Source organism: Papaver somniferum, chromosome 7 (genome assembly GCF_003573695.1).
Source record: "Papaver somniferum cultivar HN1 chromosome 7, ASM357369v1, whole genome shotgun sequence".
NCBI classification, from domain to species: Eukaryota; Viridiplantae; Streptophyta; class Magnoliopsida; order Ranunculales; family Papaveraceae; genus Papaver; species Papaver somniferum.
The window spans coordinates 6,888,749-6,915,587 of record NC_039364.1 but is presented as its reverse complement, the minus strand read 5'-3'; the positions used below and the strand labels follow the sequence as shown (position 1 = coordinate 6,915,587).

At 35.6% G+C, this 26,839-nt stretch overlaps 3 protein-coding genes and 1 long non-coding RNA gene across 4 annotated transcripts; 2 read left to right on the top strand and 2 right to left on the bottom strand.

Annotated features, from left to right (window-relative positions):
• Positions 1–5,569: 5,569 nt before the first annotated feature.
• LOC113293994 (alkane hydroxylase MAH1-like) lies at positions 5,570–6,379 on the top strand. Its single transcript, XM_026542429.1, has one exon. The coding sequence runs from the start codon at positions 5,570–5,572 to the stop codon at positions 6,377–6,379; it is 810 nt and encodes a 269-aa protein (XP_026398214.1).
• An 8-nt stretch (positions 6,380–6,387) lies between these two features.
• LOC113293993 (noroxomaritidine synthase-like) lies at positions 6,388–6,711 on the top strand. Its single transcript, XM_026542428.1, has one exon. It carries the CDS (start codon positions 6,388–6,390, stop codon positions 6,709–6,711), a length of 324 nt encoding a protein of 107 aa, XP_026398213.1.
• Positions 6,712–7,428: 717 nt separating this feature from the next.
• LOC113295016 lies at positions 7,429–11,008 on the bottom strand. Its single transcript, XM_026543379.1, has 3 exons — positions 10,864–11,008; positions 10,385–10,588; positions 7,429–7,945 (listed from the first exon to the last, which is right to left on the bottom strand). Exons 2-3 carry the CDS (start codon positions 10,564–10,566, stop codon positions 7,759–7,761), a joined length of 369 nt encoding a protein of 122 aa, XP_026399164.1. The 5' UTR covers positions 10,567–10,588; positions 10,864–11,008; the 3' UTR covers positions 7,429–7,758.
• A 9,337-nt stretch (positions 11,009–20,345) lies between these two features.
• Positions 20,346–23,335, bottom strand: LOC113293079. The gene is made up of 7 exons (XR_003332037.1): positions 23,202–23,335; positions 22,127–22,927; positions 21,768–21,836; positions 21,183–21,287; positions 20,932–21,069; positions 20,684–20,775; positions 20,346–20,473 (listed from the first exon to the last, which is right to left on the bottom strand). It is a non-coding gene; the product is annotated as an uncharacterized LOC113293079 (long non-coding RNA).
• Positions 23,336–26,839: the final 3,504 nt, after the last annotated feature.

Here is a 26,839-nt window from a genome sequence, read left to right as displayed (position 1 = left end):
ATGATAATATGTTAGTTTTAATCCACATATCAAAATCTAATAAAGATTGCTGACAGTTTGTGCATATTATAATTCTAGTTGTTATGATCATGCTTATCATGAAGTTAATTTCAGCTAATATTTTGGTACAGCGAATTTATTTGCTTGTTACAGGTGTTATAAACAATTTGATGGAAGGCTAGACTTTATTTAATCTGTTGAATGTTCAAGTATTATAGATTTAGATAGCTAGTAAGCTTTTGAGGGTCACCTTGGCCCTGTTTATTTATTTTTATATATTTTGTAAATTTTGTTTGCTGTTAATATTTTTTTTTGACCAAAATAAAAACAAAAAAAACGAAAACTAAATATACCATATAAAAAAGTGAATACAATGGCATGAACCAAGTAGAATTGTAACTCACCAAAAAAAATTCTGTTTTCTTGGCAATGCTTTTTTAAATTTTTTTTTTTTGAGAAATTAAAGAGCTGATATACAAACATTGAAGTTGAACAAAAAAAAAAGATAACTTGGAGAACACGAATAGGATGAATCTTAAATACGAGTTAATTAGGTTGGTTGTATTTGAAATAGGTTAAGTTGGTTGCCAAGAAATTTTGTCTCGACAGCCGCCTAGTAGGACCCGCCTTTTAGGACCCATTTCAATTCAAGTACTAAAGACCGATATTCTAGATTTTTCATTCAAGACTTCGAGCTCTAATTTCATAACCCGTTTCTTTTGTAGGGGAGGATGGGTTGCAGGTTGAGGTAGTACAGATCAAAAAATTCTAAATTGGGAATAAAACCCTAGGGTTTTTATCTGCACGGGTTTCCCTCGATTCAATGCATTGAATAAAATCCATTAAAAATTGTAAATTGGAAATAGAATCCTAGGGTTGTTATGTGCAAGGATTTCTCTCAATTCAATGGATTGAATAATCCATTAAGTTTCTAGAACAAGGATAAAAAATTGAATAGGGCGACCCATTCGGTTTCCATATCTTATCAATATAGATCCTCTAACTGGATTGGATCTAAATGAAAAGAATAAACTAATACCGTTTGGTTTTATTATAATAACATTCATAAAACATGTAACATCCATCTCAGTTTTACTCTCTCGGTAGGAATACATGTTGGCCTTCTCTTCTTGTGATATTTGCACAACGAAGGTAGTTGCGGCTCAGGTTTTATTAGACTAACTGATATACTCATCACGGGTTCAAATCCCATTCCAATCTCTAACACATAGGTGGGACCCTTCCCAAATCGTGGAGATAATAAGAGTGAGTTTTAGGGGATGCATGGGTCCCGCCCATTTCAGGGCGGGACAGATCATGGGGTTGAGCCAACAGTCAGCTTAGAATTTCCGTTTGTAAGAAGGCCAAACTCAACTTCCAGCCGATGAGTGCCTGAGTGATGACCATAGTATTTCTAAGTTTATTATGCTGCCTAACCTGTGCTACTAGCCAATCACAATACCCTCACCTCGGTTTTCAACATCTAAAATTATCTGGCCAGTTCGGGGCCTATTGTAATTTTTCTATGTTTTGACGATGAATTAACATCAGTTGATTTTTAAATTAATAAGATTAAACATTTTTTAATCAGCCGAATTAACACTAATTAATCAGGAATAGCTAAAAGAGGTTTTCTATTTTACTTCAAAATATCTTATTTTTTTTATCTTCTAGTGGTATGTCCGAGATAATTTCTATAGGCCACAAACTAGCAAGGTTGCTACTGCGGGGTGCCAATTTATGTGGGCGTGTACCAACCCAAAAACACTAACTATTTTGTCCTATATGTATTTTGGTACACCCGAGACAATTCGGTACCCCTATTAGCAATATTGCAAACTGGTCAATAAACTTAATCTTCCCATAAATATGAAATTTCGCACTTGATGACACGCCATATTCAGGTCTGCACCCGTACACTTACCCTGGTGGGGAAACCTGACAGCCCCTTTACTTGAAACTTAATCGTACCCGTATCTTGGAAGCTCCGTCTCTCCTACATTTAGCTAAACGTTTATTATACATAATGGTGCAACAAAATTGATATCCTTAATTCAGATGGTTTACCTCCTGTTGTGTATTACCTCGTTTGTCTCTCACCCTCTCCTACACTACTAATTCAAGAAGAATCTATGGATTTTACTTATCTTCAATCTCCTTTCTTACTGGATTTTCTTAGGCACGATACCATCTTTATTATGGAACTCCGACCACGTATTTGAACGGATGACGGAAGTTTTCAGCTCACTACTGGGAGAGGTTCATTCTATATATATATATGGTTGGTCCAGTGGCGTAACCAGGAATTCAAAATGGGGTGGGGGGTAAAAATATCTTTTTCCTGTCGCACCCGAGTCGTCGTGGGAAACACCACTTCACCATTAAAGTACTAATGAAATAAGACCACACAAGATGATCGCGTTGTGAGGGGCCAACGAAAAATCATGGTGGTGCTGTACTTGCTTGCGAGCATAAGTTTAGCAAAACCAATCGACAGGGATACATACAATACTCATGCGTTGTGGAAGCTGAAAATACTAATCAAAGATTAGACACGGAAGATTGCAATGAAGCTTATATTGGACCCTTCCCAACAAACTAACTATTGATGAAGTATTGCAGTTACACTTGACTGAAAATACCAACCAAAGATTACGCAAAGGAGATTGAAATGAAGCTTATATGAAACCCTTGCCCAACATACTAACTACAGTTTGAAGTTGTGCAGTTACTTTTTCATCGATTTTTTTTTAAAACAATTAGTAGTGCAATTACTTCTTCGTATCCTGTATGCCTGTATGGATACTTGGGATTTTACCATGTTCATTTTTGATAATCCAGATATGGTGTTAATTACTACCAGATGTGAAGGTACCTTCGCAGATCCTTCACCTTAGCATTTGCACTGTTACTGCCCAAGCCTGCTTCATTTCTTGGCATCATATTGAAGACAGTGAGACATGATAACCAAGTATTTCGGGAATAAACTCAATTTATCCTCGTCGCTCTTCCCTTTTACGTAATATATGCAAGTAGGATAGGATTCCAGAATAATGAAACCTTTTTGATCCCGTATTGCCATTGGGTTTAAGGTATGTTCGGGCGGGGTTTTAATCCGCTCTGGTGGTGAGCATGTCACCTAGAACGACCGTGAGTGCTGCGGCCATCATAACCCGCTGGCGTGGCCTGACCGCCTCAGCGTCCTTGGTGGGCGAAGAAGAACACTCTTCGGCTCAATCTGTCTCGACGCCGATTGATTAGTTCGACTTTCCCGTTTCGTTACTCCGCATATCATGAGGTCCAATACCACTAACTAACATGTTATTTGCTGATTGTAAATCATGGCTATCTTTCTCTTATATTTATCCCAATTTCACTCCTTTAGGCAGGGCAGATCCAGGTTAAGGCAAGGTCTAACTTCTGCCAACTTGTCATATGCAAATGCAACACCCAAGATAATAAACCTTAGTTGCTGTATGGTAATATGCTTTTGGCTATTTGATGGCTGGTTAATTTCATGGTTATTACTTGTTATCAGTAGGCACCTGTGATGCATGTGATTTCATCCTACCGCCTGACAGACTAATGCATGCAATACTGACACTCTCAGACTGACAGCAAATTGATTTTTATCTATATTTAGATGGAACTTTATTGTGCGAATTACGAAACTGATTTATGGCGCCCAGAAATCTGCACCCAGTATGAGCTGGCACATCAGAAGTAAAAAAGCTCTAAACACCACGTCACCCGACAAGCAGTTGAGAGTAAAATTTTTTTTTGACTTTCACTGTGTATTATCAGTCGTACATCTGAATCTACGGCATATATTTGATATATAAAATTTCTCAAATCCAGTAATATACCGCCCAAATCTCAAAATCTAGTAAATATACTGCCTAAACACAGAGACCTAAAGGTCGCTCCATTTCCCATCTTCTCTCTCAAGAAAAACGATCAGTTTTACAAGATTCGTGAGGTTAACCACTCGATTTGGATAGTACAGAGAGGTAAGAATTTTGATCATATATATTTATGTCTTTGAGTTTTTTCTTTTTATCATCTTGGATACCGATTTTCTTGTCAATAATGTTTATATGATCTAGGGTTGAGTTGTTGAGACTGCCATGTGATTATCCATACAAACGGGATGCTCTAATAATATATTGACTGTATTATAAATCTATAAGCTAGAGTACATGCATACTCATGTATATTGACAATTGATTACAGTAGTTGAAAAATCAATGATTACTATGCTTTATATATATCTTATTTAGTATTTTGTGCTCTTACCATGGATGTTTTCTAGTTAATTTGTTGTAGATGGTAGTGGGAAGTGAAAATGGAGGGTATCATAATATGACATGTACAGTTAATGCTTTATGTATATCAAGATGCACAACAGTTACATTTCGGTGGTAAACGAAAATGGAGGGTATCATAATATGACATGTACAGAAAAAGATTGTAGAAATATTATAAAAGACTTGAGGGCATTAAGACTTGAAAAGGGAGATGCAGAAGCTATAATAAGATATTTTATGAACAAGGTTGGCCACAAATCAAATGAACATGAAGACTTTTATTATGCTATCGATGTAGACGAAGAAAAACATTTGAGGAATGTATTCTGGGAAGGTGGTGGGTGTAGAGAAGCTTATAAAGAATTTGGAGAGGTTGTTATTTTTGATACTATTTACTTGACTAATCAGTATCCCATGCCTTTTGCTCCTTTTGTAGGGGTGAATCATCACGGACAATCTATATTGCTTGGTTGTGGGTTGCTCTCAGATGAACGAAAAAAAAACATTTCAATGGCTATTTAGTGAATGGTTGAAATGCATGTCCGGATGTCCTCCAAAAGCAATTATAACAGACCAATGTGAAGCAATGAAACTTAATCTGTTTCTAACATCACAAGCATATCCAAAGAAATAAACCTAAAACATTTGTATTTAATCTAATCCGTAGATTTAGATGTACGGCTGAGAAAACTCAGTGAAAGTCAAAAAGAAATTTCACTCTTAACTTCTTGTCGGAGGGCGTGGTGTTTAACAGGTTTTTTGCTTTTGTTGTGCCAGCTCATACTGGGTGCATATTTCTGGGCGCATAAACGTGTATTTGCCACCTAAGATTGGGTGCATCGGGTGCACCAGAGTCGGGCGCCATAAATCATTGTCGTAAGAATTAGTGGCTTAAAATCTCTTCCATTTAGTCTGTCTTTATTTATTTTATTTTAATACTGCTCTTCCATTTAGTTGAACATTATTGCATAGCCATAAATGGTGCAGCTATAAGATAGTTCCGTTCTAATGCATACTTTCTCATTCGTCTCTCTCAGTCTCTCACTGTCTCCTACACTAAATTAGAAGATTAGATGGATTTTCCGTATCTTCAATCTTTTCCACCGTTTACGCCGAGCGCATATCCGGTAATTTGTGGTTTCCTCCTTTGTTTTCTCACTCTTGGTTTGTACTTCAAATACACCAGCCAAGCCATAGATTATTGGATTTTCCTAGGCACAATTCCCTCTTTATTATGGAACTCCGATCGCGTATTTGAATGGATGACAGAAGTTTTTCGTTCACTTGGCAGAGGTTCATTTTATATGGATGGACCCATGTTCTCAAACTATACATTTCTAGTAACCTGTCACCCTAAGAACTTAGAATATATACTCAAAACCAACTTCTCCAATTTCCCAAAAGGAGAAAGTTTCAAGGAAATTTTCGATGCACTTGGTGTTGGGATTTTTAATGTGGATTCTGATGCTTGGAGACTACAGAGGAAACTGGCTCATGCAGGGTTGAGATTAGGAGAATTTAAAGATCAAGTTGCTAACACTAGCCGCAAGGTGGTAGAAGAACAGTTAGTACCATTTCTAGCTCATGTAGCCGAAGAAGGGTTCAGCAATGATTTGCAAGATGTTTTCTCAAGGTATGCTTATGATATTAATATGGGTATGGTTTTCGGTAGGTATGAAAATTATCTATATATAGGTCTTCCTTCAAATGAGATGGCTGAGATTACAGATGCTGCACTGCGTGCCTTATTGTTCAGGAACGTAGTGCCTCTGTTTGTCTGGAAATTACAGCGTCTGTTTAGAATTGGTAAAGAGAGGGTGATAATGAAGGCTCAAAAAATGGTAGATGAAAACTATGGTGAATACATTTTTCAAAAGAGAAAACACTTGCTTGCCGGAGTTGAAACTGCCGATCTCTTATCCATTTACATAAAAGCTCTAGCAGATAATAGCAGTAATTTTGCTTCTTTGGCTGGGAAAGACAATTATCTTAAAGATGAAATGCTGAATTTATTCCTATCAACCGAAAATCAGTTGTCAAGAAAGACGTACTTCCTGATGGAAGTGTGGTGACTCCTGGAATGGAGATACTAGTTTCTTTTTATTCAGTAGGAAGAACGCCATGGGTTTGGGGTGAAGATTGTTTGGAGTTTAAGCCAGAGAGATGGATAACTGAAAATGGGAAGCTAATTGATCCAACATCCAGATTTGTGCCGTTTAACATTGGTGCGAGAAGTTGTTTAGGTAGAGATGCAGCTTTTACACAGATGAAGTCTGTTGTTGCAGCTGTGTTATTCAACTTCCATGTTGAGGTGGTAAAAGGTCATCATATTTGCCCTCAACAGGGGACAACCCTTTATATGAAAAATGGATTGCAAATGAACATTAAGAAAAGGACAGCTTAGACTAAATCCCAACTAGTACTAGTACTGCATCATGTTTTATGTACACTCTGTATTCTATTACTTGAATAAATGGCTCTATCATATGCAAGACACATTGACCAAGCTGAAGCTTTAGCAGTATAGGAGAGTTTGCAACGGGCGCAACAACTGCAGTGCATTAAACTAAAACTGACAGTAAGGGTATATGGCTAGAGCTGTTTCTCAGTCGTTTTCCAGTTATAGGAGACAAGATCTCAGTCTCGTGTGGTTTTGTCATGTTCTTTTTCTTCTTGTGTGGTTTGCTATATAAATAGAGTGCGTAATAAACCAGTTGTCAGGTTGGCCAAGTTTGCTGGAACAAATGTGTGTAGGAGGCAGCTTCTGCTAGACAGAAGCTAGCTTTGTGTGTTTTTTTACCCTATATTCTAAAAGTTGAGAACGGAGGCAAAGTGCAAGCATATGTTTTCTCCCGTTTTCCGTGGCAAAACCAACACAACAAAATGTTACTCCCTCGGTTTCTAGGAAACAGTTACTATTGCTTTCCTATTTTTAGGTTAAAATGAAAAAGTGATAGTACTCCTTTTCTAGAAATGGAAACAGCACCACTGCACCAATATAATCTGCCACAAAGACTAGCACCAATATACCATGATTTAGTTCTGGTCGATTATACTAACGCAATTTCCATCATCTTAGTTTTCCTGTTTAGTTGAAAAACATAACCAGCAAATGATCTTACAGCAGAGAAACATTCAAGTGATGTTTATAAAAACTGTGCAGTATTTTAGACAAATATGACAAGAAATTACAAACTCCCATCGCAGCAGTAACCATTTCAAAAGAGAACGAACAGTGGTGTCAAATGCACAAATTATTAAGGCTTCCCATATGTATCTTACTGACTAGTCAGCTAGAGAAAAAAGCTTGCATTTCCAGAAAAACAAAATTTTGCAAGTAAATTAAGGTTTTGCTAACCATTAAACTACAATAGAATTTATATATCAACCTAATCATCCAAAGAAAATCGAGAAACTCCTCGTTGAAGCATTGGGTGGTACATTGTGTTTATCAAACATGGTAACCAGTGAAGGTAAATCCTCTTCCTGCAATCTCACCAGCACAGAACCAAGCAAAGCACTCCAGACCAAAGAGAGCAGCAATACCAGCGTCCTCAACCTTCAGCTCTTGCCTATTCTTCCATAGCTGCTTGACAGCACCAACTTCCTTCCAGAATGACTCAGTACGACCAGGAATACTGCAGAAAAAAATATTGGTGTTGCATAAGCTTTAAGGTTTATTGCCATTGACAACAAATTTGAGAAACCAGCAGTAAAAATTCATTCTCAATCAAATTTGAGAAAGAAGAAAGAGCAGAAGTATCTTGCATTAATCAAGATTCAAAAAGCTTAAGAGTAAAGATGGAGATATGCATCAAGAGGTTGTACTAACGAACAACGTATTCAAGGAGAACTGTTGTAACACTTACAAACAAACATGTCATTTTATAGATACAAGAAAGACAAGCTATGATTCAAGATATATAATAAAAAGCACAGTGATAGAAAAAGCAAGGCTCACCCATCAATCAAAGAAATAAAAACAAGGTATAATAACATATCCCCAACCACATGAGCCATGTGGCCCTTCTTTCATCCAAATTTGAAACATAAGTGAACAAAGTATAAACCTATTCAGAAATCTAGAATTTTCAACGTATCTCATGTTATTTTTGAAAGCATATGCACGCAAAACTGCACAAGAGCATTTCTCCTTCTAGTAATCATGTCTTCAAGAGTCGTATACGGTTTGAACCATTCTAAGTGAATCATAACCCTGGATAGAACCTACAGAAGCTGCACACTAAACAACAAAGAAAAACACCAGATCTCCTTCAATGCTCTGAAGAACTTGGCCATGACAGTTCAAGAAACATGTAATGTATTCATGGACCAAAGAAAACTCTATCAAGCTAAAACATCCCAAACATAGAATAGCAGGTTAGGGCCATATAACTTATCCCAAACTAAAACATAAAAGAACAATGCTCAGAAACTACACAGAGTGAAATGGCGATTACCATAAATAGAAACATCTAATAAGAAATTCAAATAATCTAAACCTCACAGAATCATACTATTTTTTCTAACATCATCAAGAAAGAGAAAAAAGCAGGAAAGAGAAACGCATCTTGCATTGATCAAAAGGCATAAGTGAAGACATATCAAAGAGAATCGTTTAAACATGTTCAAATTTTTCGTTTTATGATAGCCATTGCCCACTCAAGAATTCGAAATATGCAACAAAAAGGCTAGCAATAGAAAATGAAAGGCTCGTCCATCAATCAAAGAAATAAATAACATGAACCATGTATGGTATTTCTTTCACCCCAATTTGAACACAAATGAACTAAGTATAACATATAAGCCTGTCCAGAAATCTTGGAAGTTTCGTCGCATGTTATCGAAAGCATGTGTAAGCAGTGTTTTAAAAAAACGTTTTGAAGCGCGCTTTTTAGCGCTTCAATACGTCCGCATTAATACTAGGTTATAGTTTCTAGAGAAAAAAAAAGGAATATTCTGGAGAAAAAACAGGGATTTAAATCCTAAAAACAAGTCCCAACGCTTCCTTCTTAAGTTTTCTGGAGAAAAAATAGGGATTTAAATCCCAAAAACAAGTCCCAACGTTTTCTTCTTAGGTTTTAGTATTAAAAAACCCTAAACTCAATTCTCTGCAAGCCAACTATTTAGAGACTCCAAAACTAAAGAACAAGTCAGTACGACATAGGCTTAGTTAGCTAGTTTTTTTATTTGTTCTGCTCTCTTTATCATGGTGGATTATTATGTTACTGCATTCTGCATATGCTTAATAAACTAGTTAGTTTATTTATTCCTTTTATCATGAATTATTAGATTGGTTTTTGGTTTTGTGTTAGTCAGTTTCACATAGATATCTATAAGTATTTATTTTTTTAAATTATTTTTTAAATTTTGTGAAGCTACGCTTCAATAACGTTTTAAAGCTACGCTTTACGCTTTACTAGGTTAGCGTATTGCTTTACGTTTACGTATTTTAAAACACTGTGTGTAAGAAAACTTTACAATGGCATCTGCTTTTCTAGTATCAACGTCTTGAAAAGTCTGAACTCAGTGTCTGAGTTATATACCGCCTATGTAATCTCGCTCAAGAGAAAATATTGAAACATTTGTGTGTAGCACATACTTATACAGAACCCTTTACTGCTTTACACAAGCTGAATAGAAAAAACAAAAATCAACCTCAGTTTCATTCTGCACCAGCTACACACACTATACAAGATCTACACATGTAACTATCGAGAGTAAATTACTAAAAGAGAGATGAACATCATAGTGTTACCTACAATGCAGTAACATCAACGAATCAAAAAAGACCAAAAGAGAAAAACACTTAACCTAGCTCAAACAACCCACACACAGAACAGAGCCCAATACCATAACTGACCTTCAGCAAATTACACTCTCACAATTTACATCAAACACCAGAGTTAAAACATTAAAACAACCAACATTCAGATATTACACACAGCCAAACAACAGTTATAAAACATAGAAACCTCCATTTCAACAAAAGACAAAAAATCTCACAGACCAACACTATTTTACCACACTTGACAAGATTAACTTAAAATTAATTACCAAAAGGAGAGAAATCTAACCTTGCAAGACGAGTATAGAACAATTGTTTGGACAATTCATTACACTTTTCAACAGTAGCTGGCTCTTGAACATACTTCTTGTTCTGCTCCAACTTCTGCTTGTAATAAGCTGAACCATGTGTTCTCACAAACTTTGTCGCTTGACATGCCTTACTTTGCAATTGAACAAACTTCGATGCCATCTCTAACAACAATCAATCAAACCTAAAAAAACCACAACATAAAATCAATTAGTCTTAAAATTCAAATCAAAACCCTAATCAAACACAAACCCAGATTTATATTAGCTCATCTAACAACCCCAGACAAGAAATCGACGAAAATATTTCACAAAATACAAACCCCCAAATTAAACTAAACAAACCAAAGAAACGAAAAAACATACTTATAAAACCCTAGATTTGATAGGAAGAAATTATAAACACTACGAAAAGATTAAGATCTGAAAAATGGTTGGAGAGTGAGAGATGATTCATTACCTGTAGTGTAGAAATTTAGGGTTTAGAGTTGGAGATGAAAGAGGAGAAGAAGAAAAGGAAGAAAGAGTCCTTCGTATAGAGCCTCTCTTTTTCTTCAACTTCTTACGGAATAAGTTGGAGTTTAGTACCTTGGGGACTGGGAGAAGTAAATTTATTGTGACTATTATAACCTTCACTTTTCAGTTTTCTCATCTTTTAAGTTTCAGGCAACCTGAGGGTATTTGGGAATTTTATTGGCACGAGTGAGGGTATTGTTGGCATTGAAAGTCACAAATGTGCCGTGCCACCGTTGTGAGTCAGATTTGTTAGATCAAGAAACAAATTTTGGGGTCACAGAGTCACAGTGCAAAGCATCTGACTCGTCTGAGTCGGTTCAACTTTTCGATAGAAAATCATTCAGTGTGATTCAGTTTGTTATGAAAATTTGCACCAGAAGAAGCAGGGGAAAGCTACCGCAAATCAGCCTATACAACAACAAGAAGATTCGAAACGAAAATATGCACATTCCCTCCTGCAGAATATCAAAAATTTGGCCTGCTATCAATCGTCCTCGCTCAGCTGACCTTCCAAATAATTTTAGTTTCAAACTCTGTAAATCAAAAGATGCATCACTATACGAGTGCTCACACAGCACAACTCTCATGCCAGTATATAACCCAAGTTGAATTTGAACAACTTGAAAATATTAATCAAGTTGACCTGATAGACAAACTGCTAAGCACTTCAGCCAGATATAACAGCAAGTTACAAAATCCCGGCTGCAGTAACCAAACCAAAGGAGAACAGACAGAGTGGTCAAATCCACAATTTATTGAGGCAGCTAAGGGAAAAACTTACTTCTTCATAAAAAACACAAAATCTTGCCAGTAAATTCAGGTTTTGTTAACCATGATCACTAGAATTTATACATCAAAGTAAAAAATCTGGCGTGGACCAAGAAATTTTCATTGAATCCTTGCAATCTCACCATTACAAAACCAGCAGAAACATCCCAGATTAAACAGAATGGCAATACGCAACCTTCAACTCCCGCCTCTTCTTCCACAGCTGCTTTACAGGATCAAATTCCTTCCCTGGATGACCAGAAACACTGTAGAAAACAGTGTAGCGTTATCTCGCAAGTTTTCAGAGACAATGAGTTATATTAAATACATGTAGTAAGCTATGTCATAGGGGGGAAAAAAGAATGTAATTAGGTGATCACGAGTGAAGCTAAAAGTCAAATTTGATTAAGAAGACAGAGCACAAGCATCAATCAAGAAAAATAAAGAGCTTTCGATTAATAACCAGTAGGCTCATAAACAAATGTGGAAATACTTATCCAGAGATCGTACTTCCACATTATCTGTTCAAACTTCAAAGATATCAATTTAAACAATTTTCAAACTCTTATATAGTTAACAAAAATTGATATGTTTCAGGACCTTAACCTACAGTGATACTACTTAAGTGAATAAATGGCCATGACATCCACGTGAAATAGAAAATGAAAGGCTTGCCAACTGAAGTCATAAAAAAATGGTAAAGTACATGAAATGGCAACAGCCATATCAGCTATTTCTTTCACCTATGTGGACAATATATGAACAAAGTGTGACATGCTAACAGTAAAGCTATCTAGAATTCTACAGAAATCAAAAGTTATTCTAGAGCTTAAAATAAGCAAAGGCACCGATATTATTTGTTTTCCTACTATCGTCTCGTCTGAAGAGCTTGCACTGAAAACCTCATTCTTTGTCATCTGGATAAAAATTTCTTAACCAAGTGTCTCACAGAGATGAAAGATGAACAGGCTACATGCGCAATTATTTTTGCTTGACCAGTTCAACAACTAATTTCACCAAAAGAGAATTGCAGAATCAAAAAGGCCCCTACAAACTCAGATCAAACAAAACTTGACTTCAAATTCTTACCTCAATTACATAACTCGATCCCTATTATCTCTACGCATATCTAAATCTGTCATACTCTTTATGAGAACACTCTACATTATTCAAGAATCAGGTCTACAAGCTCTACTAGTTACAGACTACATCTAAGAAAAAACCCTTATTTGCTAATGTATCTGCCAAGAACAACAAAAGAAGGAAATAACAAAAATTCAAATCAACTACGAGCAAAAGAACCACAACAGCTAGGGGAAACTAAGGGTCTCTTTCTTTGCAGTATAAGAACTAAGACCAAGAAGACGAGCAACATGCAATGACTCTTGGGAAACGAAATAACATAAAAACTATATCAAACTCAACCATCTCCTAATTAAACTAGACCTTTAAACTAGCATACAGTTTCCCGAGTTATAGTCCTACTACGCATAGCTAACCTAGGCAGTTGTTTTAACCAATGTCTAATGTCCACACACAGGGAAATACAGGGTACAACACATACTTGTTTCAGTTTTAACATTCAAACATTCTATTTTCAAAGAGATAAAAACTATTAACTTCTTAATTCTCTAAAACAATGCATCAATAAAACTGACCTTCCATATAGTTCGTCATGGCATGAACTAATCTTTTTTGTTAGCTTTCTTCTTTTTCACGGCCCCTGATTTATATCCACATTTCGTGGGCTTCCCCCACGGTGAGCAGGAAGGTCTACCTCCTTTTGTACGCCCCTCTCCTCCTCCATGAGGATGATCCACTGGATTCATTGCAACACCACGTACATGTGGGCGTATTCCCAACCACCGGCTTTGTCCAGCTTTGTAAAGCTTCTTCTTAACATGAGTATTATCTTTATCTGTACCAATAGTAGCTCGGCATCGAGAATCAATAAGTTTTTCCACCCCTGAAGGTAACTTCAATAAACACTTCTCTGCTGGTTCCTTCATTATTTTAGCATAACTCCCAGCGGCTCGAACCAGCTTTGCACCTTGTCCTGGTTTACATTCAATCCAATGCACATATGTTCCTGTACGTAATTCAGATAAAGGTACACAATTTCCTATCTGAGCAGATCGATCAAGTATCTCGTCTCTGCTACTTGCAGGTGGGCGTGGCCAATATGCAGCCAACTGTTTTCTGACATCTCTTGTGGCTTGACATTTCTTAGCTTGCAATTGATGCAGCTTTAATCCCATCGCTACAACAAACCTACCTAAAACATTACAGATAAATTTAAATGCTAGAAAATTAGAAACCCAAGTTCACATTTATTAACCAAACAAGAAAACCTGCAGTTAAATACAGGAAACCCTGATAAGAGCACGATTAATATTTATCTAGTTACTTTTCTATATCAACAGGACCTACTCTAACGTTTGAACACATGAACTAGCCGATTTGAGTAAGGATAAGAAAATAAAATGATATTGCCATACTAATCGCGTTCTTATGATCCTGGTTATTTGTTTTAACTACTCCTGGTATACTACCGTCATTTGAGTTTCAGCTTTCTGCATCAAGGTCTTCTTCCAAATGAAGACACAGAACCTAAAACTAAATAATCTTCTTAACCAACCATGAATGCCACATAAAGTCAAAAATAAGTAACATAATAGAGATAGAGAGCAGAGAATCAAATAAACTTCTTAAATCTTAACTATTATAAATGTTACATGAATGATTTATCTGATAAAGGAAGATGGCAAGTTAGAAAGATCTAGCAATCACCGAACCAAAAAAATAAATAAAAAATATCCAGTAATCAGGAGAGATTGCTAGTGGAGGGTCCAAGCGATACGACAACCATGACAGGCTTGGCTTCTTCTAATCAAAATTCTTATGATGGGATCTTACAGGCAAGTGGCTTAACAATACCATGTTACAGAAAATCATTCCTGAGAAGAAAAATCTACAATCTAATCAAATTATGGTATGCCAAGGCAATTAACTTTGATTTCTACCTGTTTTAATGGCAAAGGACCAATTGGCCTGTTGCTCATTCATTAGTCCCGCTCCAACCAAGGTCAGGTAGCATAGAACTCAGTAATGGCTTAAACTCAAATCGGCACTATTCTATTTCATCACTATGATTCCAAAACCCTAGTAAAATTAAAACCCAGTTTCATATTCACTAATCAAGAAACCCCAAACAAGAAATTTGTTAAATCTATACAAAAACCCTAAGTGCACCAAACATAGGAAGAAAAAATAACCCAAAATCAATAAAACACTTCAGATTTGATAAACCCTAACAATAAGATGAAGAAGATTGATTACCTTGTTCACGATTAGGGTGCAGATGTTTGGAAGAACTGAAGAAAAGTTGCCTTAACCCCTTCATCTTGAAACGAAACTAGGGTTTTTGGAGGAACTGAAAAGTGAAAATCACTCTGATGAGGAAGAAATTAAAATGAACTGGACTAGAGTCCCCTTGGCAAAATAATGAGTAGGTTCTGTTCACCTCCTTATTATATGGGTAGACATCCAGATAGGTTGGTGATACTGGGGTAGTTTGGGCTGGGTTAGGAAATTCCATTGAATCGGCCCATTTACCGAGCCTAATGTGATTTTTGCTCGTTTGATCCTGATGAATTACTGGTATCACCATCCAATGACTTTACAGTGACATCCGCCTATCTTATAACCAAATCTACAGTTTTCCTAATCATGTGATGTTAACTTAGTCGGCTTTAAGAACAAGAACTAGCCGAAAGTTATGGGCGTGTTTGTTTGCTGTTGGAATTTGTCGGAGTAAGGTAGTCGTGTGGGATTTGGAGTGTGGAGTCTCTGGACTGCTCTGGAAAAGCTATAGATTATTTTGGAGAGTGATGCTAATGTCTCTGTTTAGTAGATCTCTTTACAAGATCTTTTGATATATTCCTGAACTTTGGATCGCACACTATATATCTAGCTGTGTAGTCTAGAGAACGAACACTTGTTCCATGTTTCGGTTCTCCACTCTTTTGGTCTTTTTGGTGGGTGAACTCTATCCACAAACTTCTGGTTTGAACGATGGCACGTAACGAGAGAAGGACCACATTCCAAAAACTGAAAAGGCCGGCCCCTATTTAGAAAACGAAATTACTTTTAAAAGAAATGAACCACATTGAAACTATTGGATAGAGTTAGAGGTGTAAAATGTGGTGGCACAACATAGGACATCCCATTAAGAGGTGAATCCATCATGCTATGTGCTGCGCTGTGCGTGACACATTTGTTTTACATTTTTCAAAATAAATATTTTCAACATATATTCAGATATTATATGTGTTTTTATTGAAATAATTCGACACAACGAAGATAGAATGTCAAAAAATAATTAGAATAAACACTTTTTTGTGAATTATACAAAAAAATGTGTTGTATTTTACCGTATTGTGCAGTATTTTATACATGTTATGGCGTGCTTTGTTAGCATGTTGTGTTGTGCCACGTACTTATTCATGCCACGTGTTGTGTCACTGTGCCGATTATCCTGGCCCAGCAAAACACACTAAGCTAACATGCTGGACTAACTCACAGGCTGGGATGGGTTGTGCCCGTGTTGGTAATCTTAGTCTCCCTTAATTTATTCAAAGTCATTCGACTTAACTTTGAAGTTATCATAACCTCGTAGAGAAATGTCTTAATACTCATGCAGATGTAAGCGATTATGCTGAACCACGTAAATCTTTACGTTGTTTAGATTACTGCATTTACATTTATATTCGTTGCATTATCATCCTACTTTATTTATACCATATTGTAGCTAAAGATTACATCTTTTTGCCACACTCTTTTTATATTATTTGTTATATTTTTATGGCAACAATTTCATTTTGAAGCAGCAAATTATAGCTTTAAGCTGCACTAGGGAACTATTGTGACTAAACTTTTTCTTTTGCAACATTTATATTGAAGATGTGACAATATATAGTGTAGCAATAAGTAGGTTTTCTTGTAGTGTATCGAGTGGTGAATGTGATGCCACCTAGGATAGGTAGAAGAACAGGGAGCTAAGTAGGTGAATAACATTTTTCGCTTGTTTTTTCTTTTCCTTTTTTCAAATCAAGAATGAAAAAGAAAAAGAAAACACAAATAAAAACAAGAATCCTATTATTGGGATGAAAACCTTTGGGTTTTGAGGCTGAAAATGATTCTAATGTCCAACAAAATAGATAAAGAGGCACCTAATGTATATGAAACGTCAAAAATATCCTTACCCAAATCTAACTATTCATTAAAAAAAAAACAAATCTATTATTTTGTCCTTCTCATTCTCTTCTCTATAACAAATCATGATGAAGATGATGGTCATGATGAAGATAAAGATGATAAAAAAACCTGGCATTTTTATGGCCGACCTAAAAGGAATTTGGAGCGATTAATAAGACAAAAACTGGCCATCCAAACCTAAAATGAAACCGCCCCTTATCTCCTGTTTTTCATAATGGCCAAACTACCCTTAAGAATAGGTAGTTATGTTTACAGTCGGAGTTATATTACAGTTGGGAGAAATTACTTATTTTTCTAAAAAAAAAAAGTTTTAAATTTTCTTTAAAATTTTTTTTATTAAGTTTTTTATTAATCCTAATATAATCGGTAGTTTCGACAATTTTAATTAGTACTGATTATACAATAAGCCCAAATAAATTTAATCTTTCTAGTTTGGAAAAATAGTTATCTATTAATTATGAAAGTCGCCCCAAAAATACATTTTTCTAAACTTTGAAAATTTTGAATTTTTCGACTTTGAAAATTAGTTATCTACCGATTATTAAAGAAATACATTTTCTCACACTTTGAATTATTTCCTTTCAAAATCGGTAGTTTTGGAAAACTAATTATCAACTGATTATGAAAATCGCCCCAGATTCAATTTTCCCAAATTTTGAAATTTTCGAATTCTTTTATTTTCATAATCGGTAGTATTAGCAAATTAGTTATCTACCTATTATGAAAAAATGAATTTTCCCAAACATATACAGTTTTGAATTTTTCTTTTTATAATCGGTGGTCTTGTCAATTTAGTTATCTATCGATTATGAAAATCGCCCCAGAAATCTATTTTCCCAAACTTCGATTTTTTGTTGTTGAAATTTTCTACTTTCATAATCGGTAGTATTGGCAAATTAATTATCTACCGATTATGAAAAAAATAAATTTTCCTAAACATATAATAATTCGATTTGTTTTTTTTATAGTCGATAGTCCTGTCAATTTAGTTATGTACCGATTATGATGTCACCCCAGAAATACATTTTCCCAAACCTCGATGCATTTTTTTTAAATTTAATTTTTTATTGTTTTCATTAGATTTATTGTTGGATAACAAAAAAAAAAAATTTCTTTCTTTTCCATAGAATAGGGGTGGCCCTTCAGAGAGGGATTGTCACATAACTTGTGTCTCGTGTGCCAACTAATTTCTGCAAAGAGTCTGACTTGGAATGATGTATAAAACAAATGAAAAAAAATATTATACAAAAAAATTTAAAATAAAATAAAAAATATTTTCAAGTTTAAAGGGTAAAAACTTAAATTGAACTAGTAAGGGTAGGTTAATACTTTTACCATATGTAGACACCACTTATCTTTTGTCTCTAGGTGAGAACAAATAAGTCGCCCCTAATTTTTCTGGGGTCGTCACTAAAAATGCTAGGTAAAAAAACCTAAATGTTGTAGGGCTTGTAGCTCATGGATGCGCGGTCTAATATAGTGTCCAAGGTCTTCTTCCTACTTGTATATAAAGGAATATATGGATGTAACACATTTGATTCCAATCAATAGAAACTTTCCCCTGCCTCTTTATCCTATATTTCCACTACAACACGTTATCACGCACGATGCTATGCCGCCGAGCCAGATTGGATTTGCTTGATATTTTTTTTTCGTATATATGGATTATCGTGGAGCTAATACGGAAATTGAGGAAATCAAATCAAATTGAATTTACGTTCATGTATTTTTTTTCTTTCTTTTTCCTTGCAGTAATCAAATATAGTTGTGACCGTATATATATCCATATGATTCTGGGATATTTAATTTGTTGTAGAAAATTGATTTGATTTATGTAGTAAGTCATCTGGTAGAAGCCATATGTATGCTAATCCTATAGTCAACTTATGTATGCAAATCCCATTTTCATTTTCAATTTCAATTTCAGTTTCAGTTTCAATTTCAATTTGAATTGAGTGATTATATTTTAATAGGATAATATGCATAACGGATTAGTGTGCTTTTGTGCATTGGGCGATGGAATCACGTGGGGATAGAAGGAGAAAGGGCGGCGGTTTGAAAACGAATGAGAAAAGGAAGACGGAGGATCTGTCCGAAAATCCCCAAATTTTTCTAATGACCCGGTACTGTTCCAATCCCAGCTATCCTGTCTCATCCCGGTTCCTGGAACTGTCTTATGCCGTTCCGTTCTGGGCTGTCCTATACTGTCCCGTTCTGGTTCCTGGAGGTGTGTCCCGTTCCAGTTCGTTCTGGGCCGTGCACGGCCAAGCCCGGTCCGGTTTTGGCTGGGAACCAAAGCTTGAGGAAGGTCTGCAATTAATGGAACATGAATATTTAATGGACTTATTTATATATTTATTTTCATTTTTTTTTCTAGAACATGTCTATTTCTATCTTAAGATAAGTCCATATCATATAAAGCTATAAACAATCAATCTAATTTACGATTGTTAATTATTAAGAGTTTTGGTTTTGGTTTTGGTTTTATTTTGTTCTCTTGAATATGATTTTGGATATAGTTGAATGGTGCCTTTTGTTTAATTGGTTGTACCAACTCAATTCCAATGTATTTTTTTGGGGTTTAGAAGTACTGGAGCACCATTATTGTGTACTTGACATTCTCTTCCCAAATTTGAAATGTTATGTGGGATGCAATCCACTGGCTCGATTATTAAGAGTCGGTATTTTTAAAAAATTACATTGCACATAAAATCACATGTATTCCAATTTGTGGAAGAACTCAGAAAAGGTGATATGACTACACCGTTTTTGGGGATTAGCAACGGCTATCTGCCGTTGCAAAAGGAACTTGCAGTAGTAAGTCGTCGGCATATCGCACGTAACAAATCCTTATTAAGTCATGGTCTTTTAAGGGCTTACGGGCCAGGCGTCTCTCTGACCTGATAACTGGTAGCAGCCAGCCGTTGCGAAACGTGGCGTTGCATTTATTTTGCAACAGCGCTTCAGCCGTTGCCAAAATAATTCGGTTCAGCCAACTAAATTTTCCGTTCTTTTGCAACTCTTTCGGCTGTTGCACATTGATTTAGCAACAATATGAGATGTTGCTATATTTTTGTCGCAACTGTTAGAAGCAGTTACGTAATTGAAAATTCGCAACAGGGAAGCAGTTTCGCAACAGCTAAACCGCCGTTAAAATTTAGAACCAAAAAAAACTTAGAACGACTATTCTTAGCCGGACCCGATTTTATTATTCTGGTTCTAGATTTAGCAACGGCTGATATATTTGCAACAAGAAAATTTTTTTCAAGTCAATTTATTGTTGACCTAGTCAGGAATTCCCTGCAACATTTTCAGGCCAAATTCTACTGAGAGACGCATTTTATCGCACTGAACAACAAAGTCTTCCATTTGAATATAAATCGCACTGAACAACAAAGTCTTCCATTTGAACAATATATTCAGGCCAGTAAAAATACAACCTATATCCTTCAAGGTCACAAAGCTTTAAGTTCCTTGTACACTTCCAAGCGTGCTCCTCCTCCAAAATCCTGGAAAAACACAACTGCAAGTTAGTCATCCTGTAGATATTATGAACACAAGCAGAAGGTGACCTTTCAAGCATATATTTTGTAGTTTCTGAAAGTATGTTCATTCCTAACACAAGTACATAATCTATCCTCAATGTTCGGATTCCCACAACTTAAACACATAACACAGAATTCTGAAGACCAATTCAACTTCTAATTCATAGACAACACCTTGAAAGAAAATATTGACTCCAGAAGTCATCATATTGAAGTGCTCAGTTATTACATGAAAGCTGACTGCATACTTGTTCCATCTTCATTTCCTACAAGAACAACATAACCGCAGTTTATAGCAAAATAAATTAACAGTAAAAGTGAATGAATCTAGAATACAGATACAAAAAAGAAATACATGTTGTGTATGTGTTTTGTGGTGATGGCGGGGGGAGGGGGGAGGGATGCAAAAAGAAAAAAAAAACCTGTTCCTAGAGAGCTTCTTTTAAATGAGACACAAGTGTTGCTCTAGATGATTCAGCAGCTGTTGTCCATTCAATGCACTCTCCCAGTATAGTAAGATGTCCTCGCAGCATTGCAACAAACTCGGATCCATTGGCATGCTTTGTTCATCAAAGAGAAACAAGTTCGTGCATTTTGAAAATGTCCAGTAAATTTAAATGATGCTTAGCTCGTAATCATCTTATGTAGAAAATGCATTGTTAAATATACATACCAGTCGTAGTGCAACATTTCTTCCAAACCCATCCCCATTCTTTCAATTCCAAGTACTATCAATATTTCTAGTATAAGATCACACCAACTTAGAGAAACACAAAATCTACAAAGGTCATGAGTTGGAAACAAGAAGGTTAAATTGGATTAACTGCACAAGTGAAATCGCACAAACTAACGTAAGATAAATACAATTTAATCATCAGGTCTCGTAGCTAAACAACACAAAAGAGCAAGCCAACAAAATCTATACGATTTCGAAGCAAACTGTATCAATATATTCTGATCAAATGGCAGATATATACGCAAACATCTTCCATATCCTACGCGTTATATACATGGTAATTATTCTGTTCCAAGATAACAATATTAAGAGTTAAAAGTTGATTTTAAAAAAACAAAATCAATTGTTATTCTACTTCTCCGTGATATCCTCGACACCTTGACATCCACCACCAAGACCCCTCCCCGATCCCCCTCACCTTATCCACCACATCACCTTCCAAACAATCCACAATACTCCTGTATAATTATTACTAAGATTTTATTTTTTATTTTTTTACAAAAAAAGCACAGAGAAGCTTACAGATTCATTTTGGGTCGCCAAGCAACGTTCGAACTCGTCTGTAACCTCGCCAAGCAACGATTCCACCAGCTGTATGAGCAAAGAATAGTATTTTCTGTCAAAGTTAGAACCAATAACTCTAAAATATGAAGCAAGAGTTGGAAGAGAATGTAAAAAATTTCAGAAATTACTAAACCTACCATAGGAACTTTAACAGGGTTCCTGTCTGATTGAACAACACGAATAAGGGTATCCAATTGCCAATTAGTATGCTCAACAAAGTTTGAAAAATTGATGTATTCGTATGACTCAACTCAACTTATTTAGAAGTTTTAAATTTCTAAACTATTCAACAGAGAAACCATACTGAAAGAACTGACCTGTTGAGCATCAATCCCACAAGTCCAGACATCTGTTGTTATCAGAACACGGATGTTCTATGATTTTATAGTTCAGCATCAATTCCACGATCCCGTACAAACTTATTAGTACCTGGGGTAACACTTCTCTTACTGACTCAAGTAAGTAAATCAATTGCTGAGCCAAACCAAAACCACATCAAATTACCTGTCTTAATTGCTGCAAACAAGAAAGATTTCTCATTTGATTAATTTTGTTGTGAATTCAAAATTAAAACAAGTTAACAAACTCACATCTCAAATTAAACCATAAAATACATAAATTCATCAAAAATTCTCCAAAATACAAAGAAAAAAGATCATGAACAACCAACCCAGTTGCAATGTCTTCCCGCATTTCTGAATTCATCACAAACCAGAACCACCAACAATAATTGCTTCATCCCTGTCCTAACATTCATCTAACCCTTCTACTTATCTCAAAATACAAATCCAGCTCAAGAAAACCATTGAAACAGTTGTTTTGATTCCTCTTGAGTCTCTTGAGCACAACCACCACAAACAACTCTTGATTTAGCAACTGGAGTTCAAACTAAAATCAACCTAAAACCCATCTTCCATCCAGCTGTTCATTACCACCAAACCCTAGGTCTTCACGAATCTGCTGCAATTATCCATTCAACCATCTTTTTTCTTCATAAACCAATTTCTTCTTCATCTGCGGGTCTACAATCAACAATAATTTGTTTCATTACTTCTTCTTCTCAGCATTAACCATCTCTTCTTCATCTATTTCATCTCGAAATCACCCAAATCAGTTTCCTGTCAAACACAACACCCATTCAATCTCAGTGAAACAAAAAAAAAAATACCTAAAAACCCACAAACCCTAGAATCAGTGAAACAAAATCTATCAAATACCTAGACCCGTAGTCATAAAGAAATTTAAAATCAGAATCAAATTAACCAACCTCATACGAACTATGAGGGAACAAATTTCACCCGTTTATAATTATTAACCATCAATCACGAAACCAAAAACAAATTAGATAAATTTGATGAAAAAAATCAAATCTAAAATAAATCTGCCGGTTACCTTTGCTGGTAGATTTAGAAAGAGAGATGATTATAATGATGATGAATAAGAAGAAGAAGATAGTAAGAAATTGCAAGAGTATGAGTACGGGGAGGGGGTGGAACAGGAGGAGAAGGAGGATGAGGGAGTTGTTTCTATAATAGAAAGAGAAAATGGGATAAAAGGATATAAAATAGGGTTATAACGTGTTACCTTGCACACGGTTGGTTCGCACGCCTGTAATTCAGGTGTTACCTTCCACACGATTGGTTCACATGCCTGTTTTTGTAAGCCGTTGTGAATTGTAATAGAGCTCAAATTTCGCAACTGCTTATTGTAGTTACAAATTTCGCAATCGCTTCAAACATTTGCAAATTTTAGAGCAATTGCAAAATCAGTTTCGAATTCAAATTTTAGTTGCTATTCCGGAAAAATGGTGTAGTGTATAAGTCAGAAAATTTACATTTCTCTACTTCATCGATGATATTAACGAAACTGTATATATTGAAGTATGACAACAAGAGGACTACCTTTTCTACTCGATCTAAAGTAAGTGGGGTTGACATGTGTGGTGAGATTGTCTTGGCCTATTGAGATAAAAAAAAATTCTCAAATTAAGCTAAATGTAGAAAAATTGAAAATGGAAAGAACCCCGAAGTAATAAGGGTTAGACGTAATGACTCATATAAAGCATGTGAAAAGGGACACATATATAATGGGATGAAGCTAAAATGTAATTCTAGCTTCCATCATATATGAAAGAGTTGGAATGCACCTGGTCATAGGTATTGGTATATACGATGTAATGTGTGTATCATAGTAGAAACCAATTTTCACATCAACTTTAATGGAAACAAGAACTTTGCCGAGCCAATCGACTATCTTATTGAGTTGAACGATATCCAATGTCTGCACTTATGGAATGAAAACACGAGACATAAATTTCTAAAGTACTTGAGATATATTTGGTGACACGTAATATATATTCACTTTAAAGTACTTGAGTTGAATATCACTTTGATTACGTAATAAGGCCACACCACTTATTAAAACTCTCAAGACCCAAGTGTCTAACTCATAGTTGTTTTTCTTCCACTAGCTTAAGGAATTTAAACTAGTTGTTGAACCATTTCCTTAGGTGACTACGAGGATTGGATCATCGAGCGCAGCGTTGCTCAAAATTTGTTTTCAAGATAGAACAAAGACGTCACAAAATCTCTACATGTACCGAGAGATAATCACACCTTGTTAAATTCCAAAGTAACCCATGCAAATGGATGTCATGTGGAACCTCACAATGGCGAGAATGTAATTGATTGCATCTTTTATAGTCTAGAAGGAAATATTTCTTAGAGAAACTAATGGGTCAATCTAGTGAAATGTAAATCACTATGGTATTTGGATTATTGAATCCATATTGACTCCAATGATGAAATGTTGGGAATTGACTCATTTAGGCTTTGACATAACCATAAAGGCACTTTGGTTGTGACATGATGTTTCATTTTGAAAGGAATCATGCGTACATCACTGTATTTGAGTGGACAAGACAATGGGAAAAAGATTGACAGAATGCGAAGTAACAATATATCTCTCGATAAGTGTTCTCTAAAGTATTAGATGCAAAACCCCCCTTCCCATTATGCTTTTAGGTAAGAAATCATATCACTCATTTTTACCAAGTCTTCAGTAAAACAAGATCGAGACCATCCTAAGATGCAAATGGTAAAAATTCCATATTACTAAAAACAGGTGAAATTTAGAAAAATATTCATGCAGAATGCGGACCATTAAAGTGACTGATGGATCTGGTGAATGTTTTGACATTTTGGACTAGTTATAGTTCCCAAGAAATTTGCGTTTTAAAACTCCTAGCACATATTACACAATGAAAAGTGCAAAGGCTAACCACCCTTGTTAATGTTATAGAATTTAAATCAAAAGGACTTGATGAATATTGCATGGTTAATAGGATCAATATAGAAAATCTTATACCCTATCGTCTCGCAGAGGATGCCATCAAAGGTTACATATGGTGTCTAAAGAACAGGTTATGCATACCAACCTACATTTTATTGCTTTGGGGATATGAAATATTACGTGCATCTTTACTTAATTCTTTTTAGAACCCAATATTAGTCAACCTTTTCTGCGTACCAGTTGGTAACTGAATTTAATCCTGGCATTTGTGTTCTTACGCATTTTTGGTTGCACTATATATGTGCCATTACGAGTCCACATCGTACTATGATGGGTCACGAAAATGATTAAGTAATTTTGTTGGGTATTTACTCTCAACAATTATCCGCATTTTAAAACCTTTGGCAGGAGATCTCTTACCGCTAGATTTGCGGGTTATCACTTTAATGATGCAGTCTTCCCGTCGTTAGGGGGAGATAAGAAAAAGTATTTTCTAAGGGAACGACATGAATTGTCGTGGTGTGTTCCCACTATGTCTCATATTGATTCTTGTACTTAGGAAATGTAAATGTGAAGTGATAAAGAATAATTGATTTTCATAATATACACTGATGTCGTTAAAGTGACATGATCACACATACCAGCTGCAAAAATTCCTGCAAGGTTAGAAATCCTCAATATGGGGTACACCATAGACTAAGGTGGAAGTGTAGTTGAGGCTGTGTCTCCATAAAGGAAGATGGAGAGACCACCAGGTTCGATCAATGCTCACCTAGAAAGGAAATAGATGAGTAAGGCACAAACCCGTTTGTATCATTAATGAAATCATCTCATTTGATTGTCTCTGACTATGTCCATGAATCAATATTGGAGGACGCTCCGAAGTTTTAAATGATTCTAGAGAACAATGAAATCCTGACGGATTATGAGAATGCACATGAGTCAATGGAAGGATCATGCTTGCACAATGATGATATAATCGATAGATAGTTTCTCCAGAAGTAGAGCAAAATGAGATCGAACTGTTGTAGTATTATAATTGTGCAGTAAATAGGGGATTCGTTACTCGGACTTGAAAAGATTTAAAAAAATATATGTACAAAAATTGTCACAGGATCAAGAGACAGTAGGACTCAGGATTCCACCATAATCATTCATATAATTAATATATTTATTCCCAAAACAATTATAGCTCACATAAAAATAGGGACTCTAATTCTTGCCAAGGTAGATTTTTAGAAGATTAACTGTAAATAGAAAGCATGGCATATCAAAAGTACTAAGACCAAGCATAAACCATCAAAATAAATGACAATCAATTAAGAAAAATCATAAAACTATTTATAAAAAGTGCAAGAAGTCATGAAAGAATTAAATAAATTATTATATGCGTGAAATATGGCTTCCTCCATCATCCCAGTGTTGGGGGTTTAGCCTCTCATATTATTCATGTTCTCAAAATACAATTTTATAGCTCAAAAAGTTGATTAAATGATGAGAAAATATTAAACAGAGATTTCGCAACAGTTATAAGCGTTACAATTGCTCTGTTAACTGTTGCGCTGCATAAACAAAACTTAAGTGCAGTAAAGAGCGACACAACCTGAGCGCTGTAAACAGCGACACTTTCTGTCTGCTGCTGGAACTGTTGAAGAACGACGGTCTTTGGACAGTCTGTTCTTCGTCTTCTTCTTCCTCAGCAGCAGCAGGAAGCTCTCCTGCAATGGCTGCTGGTGCTC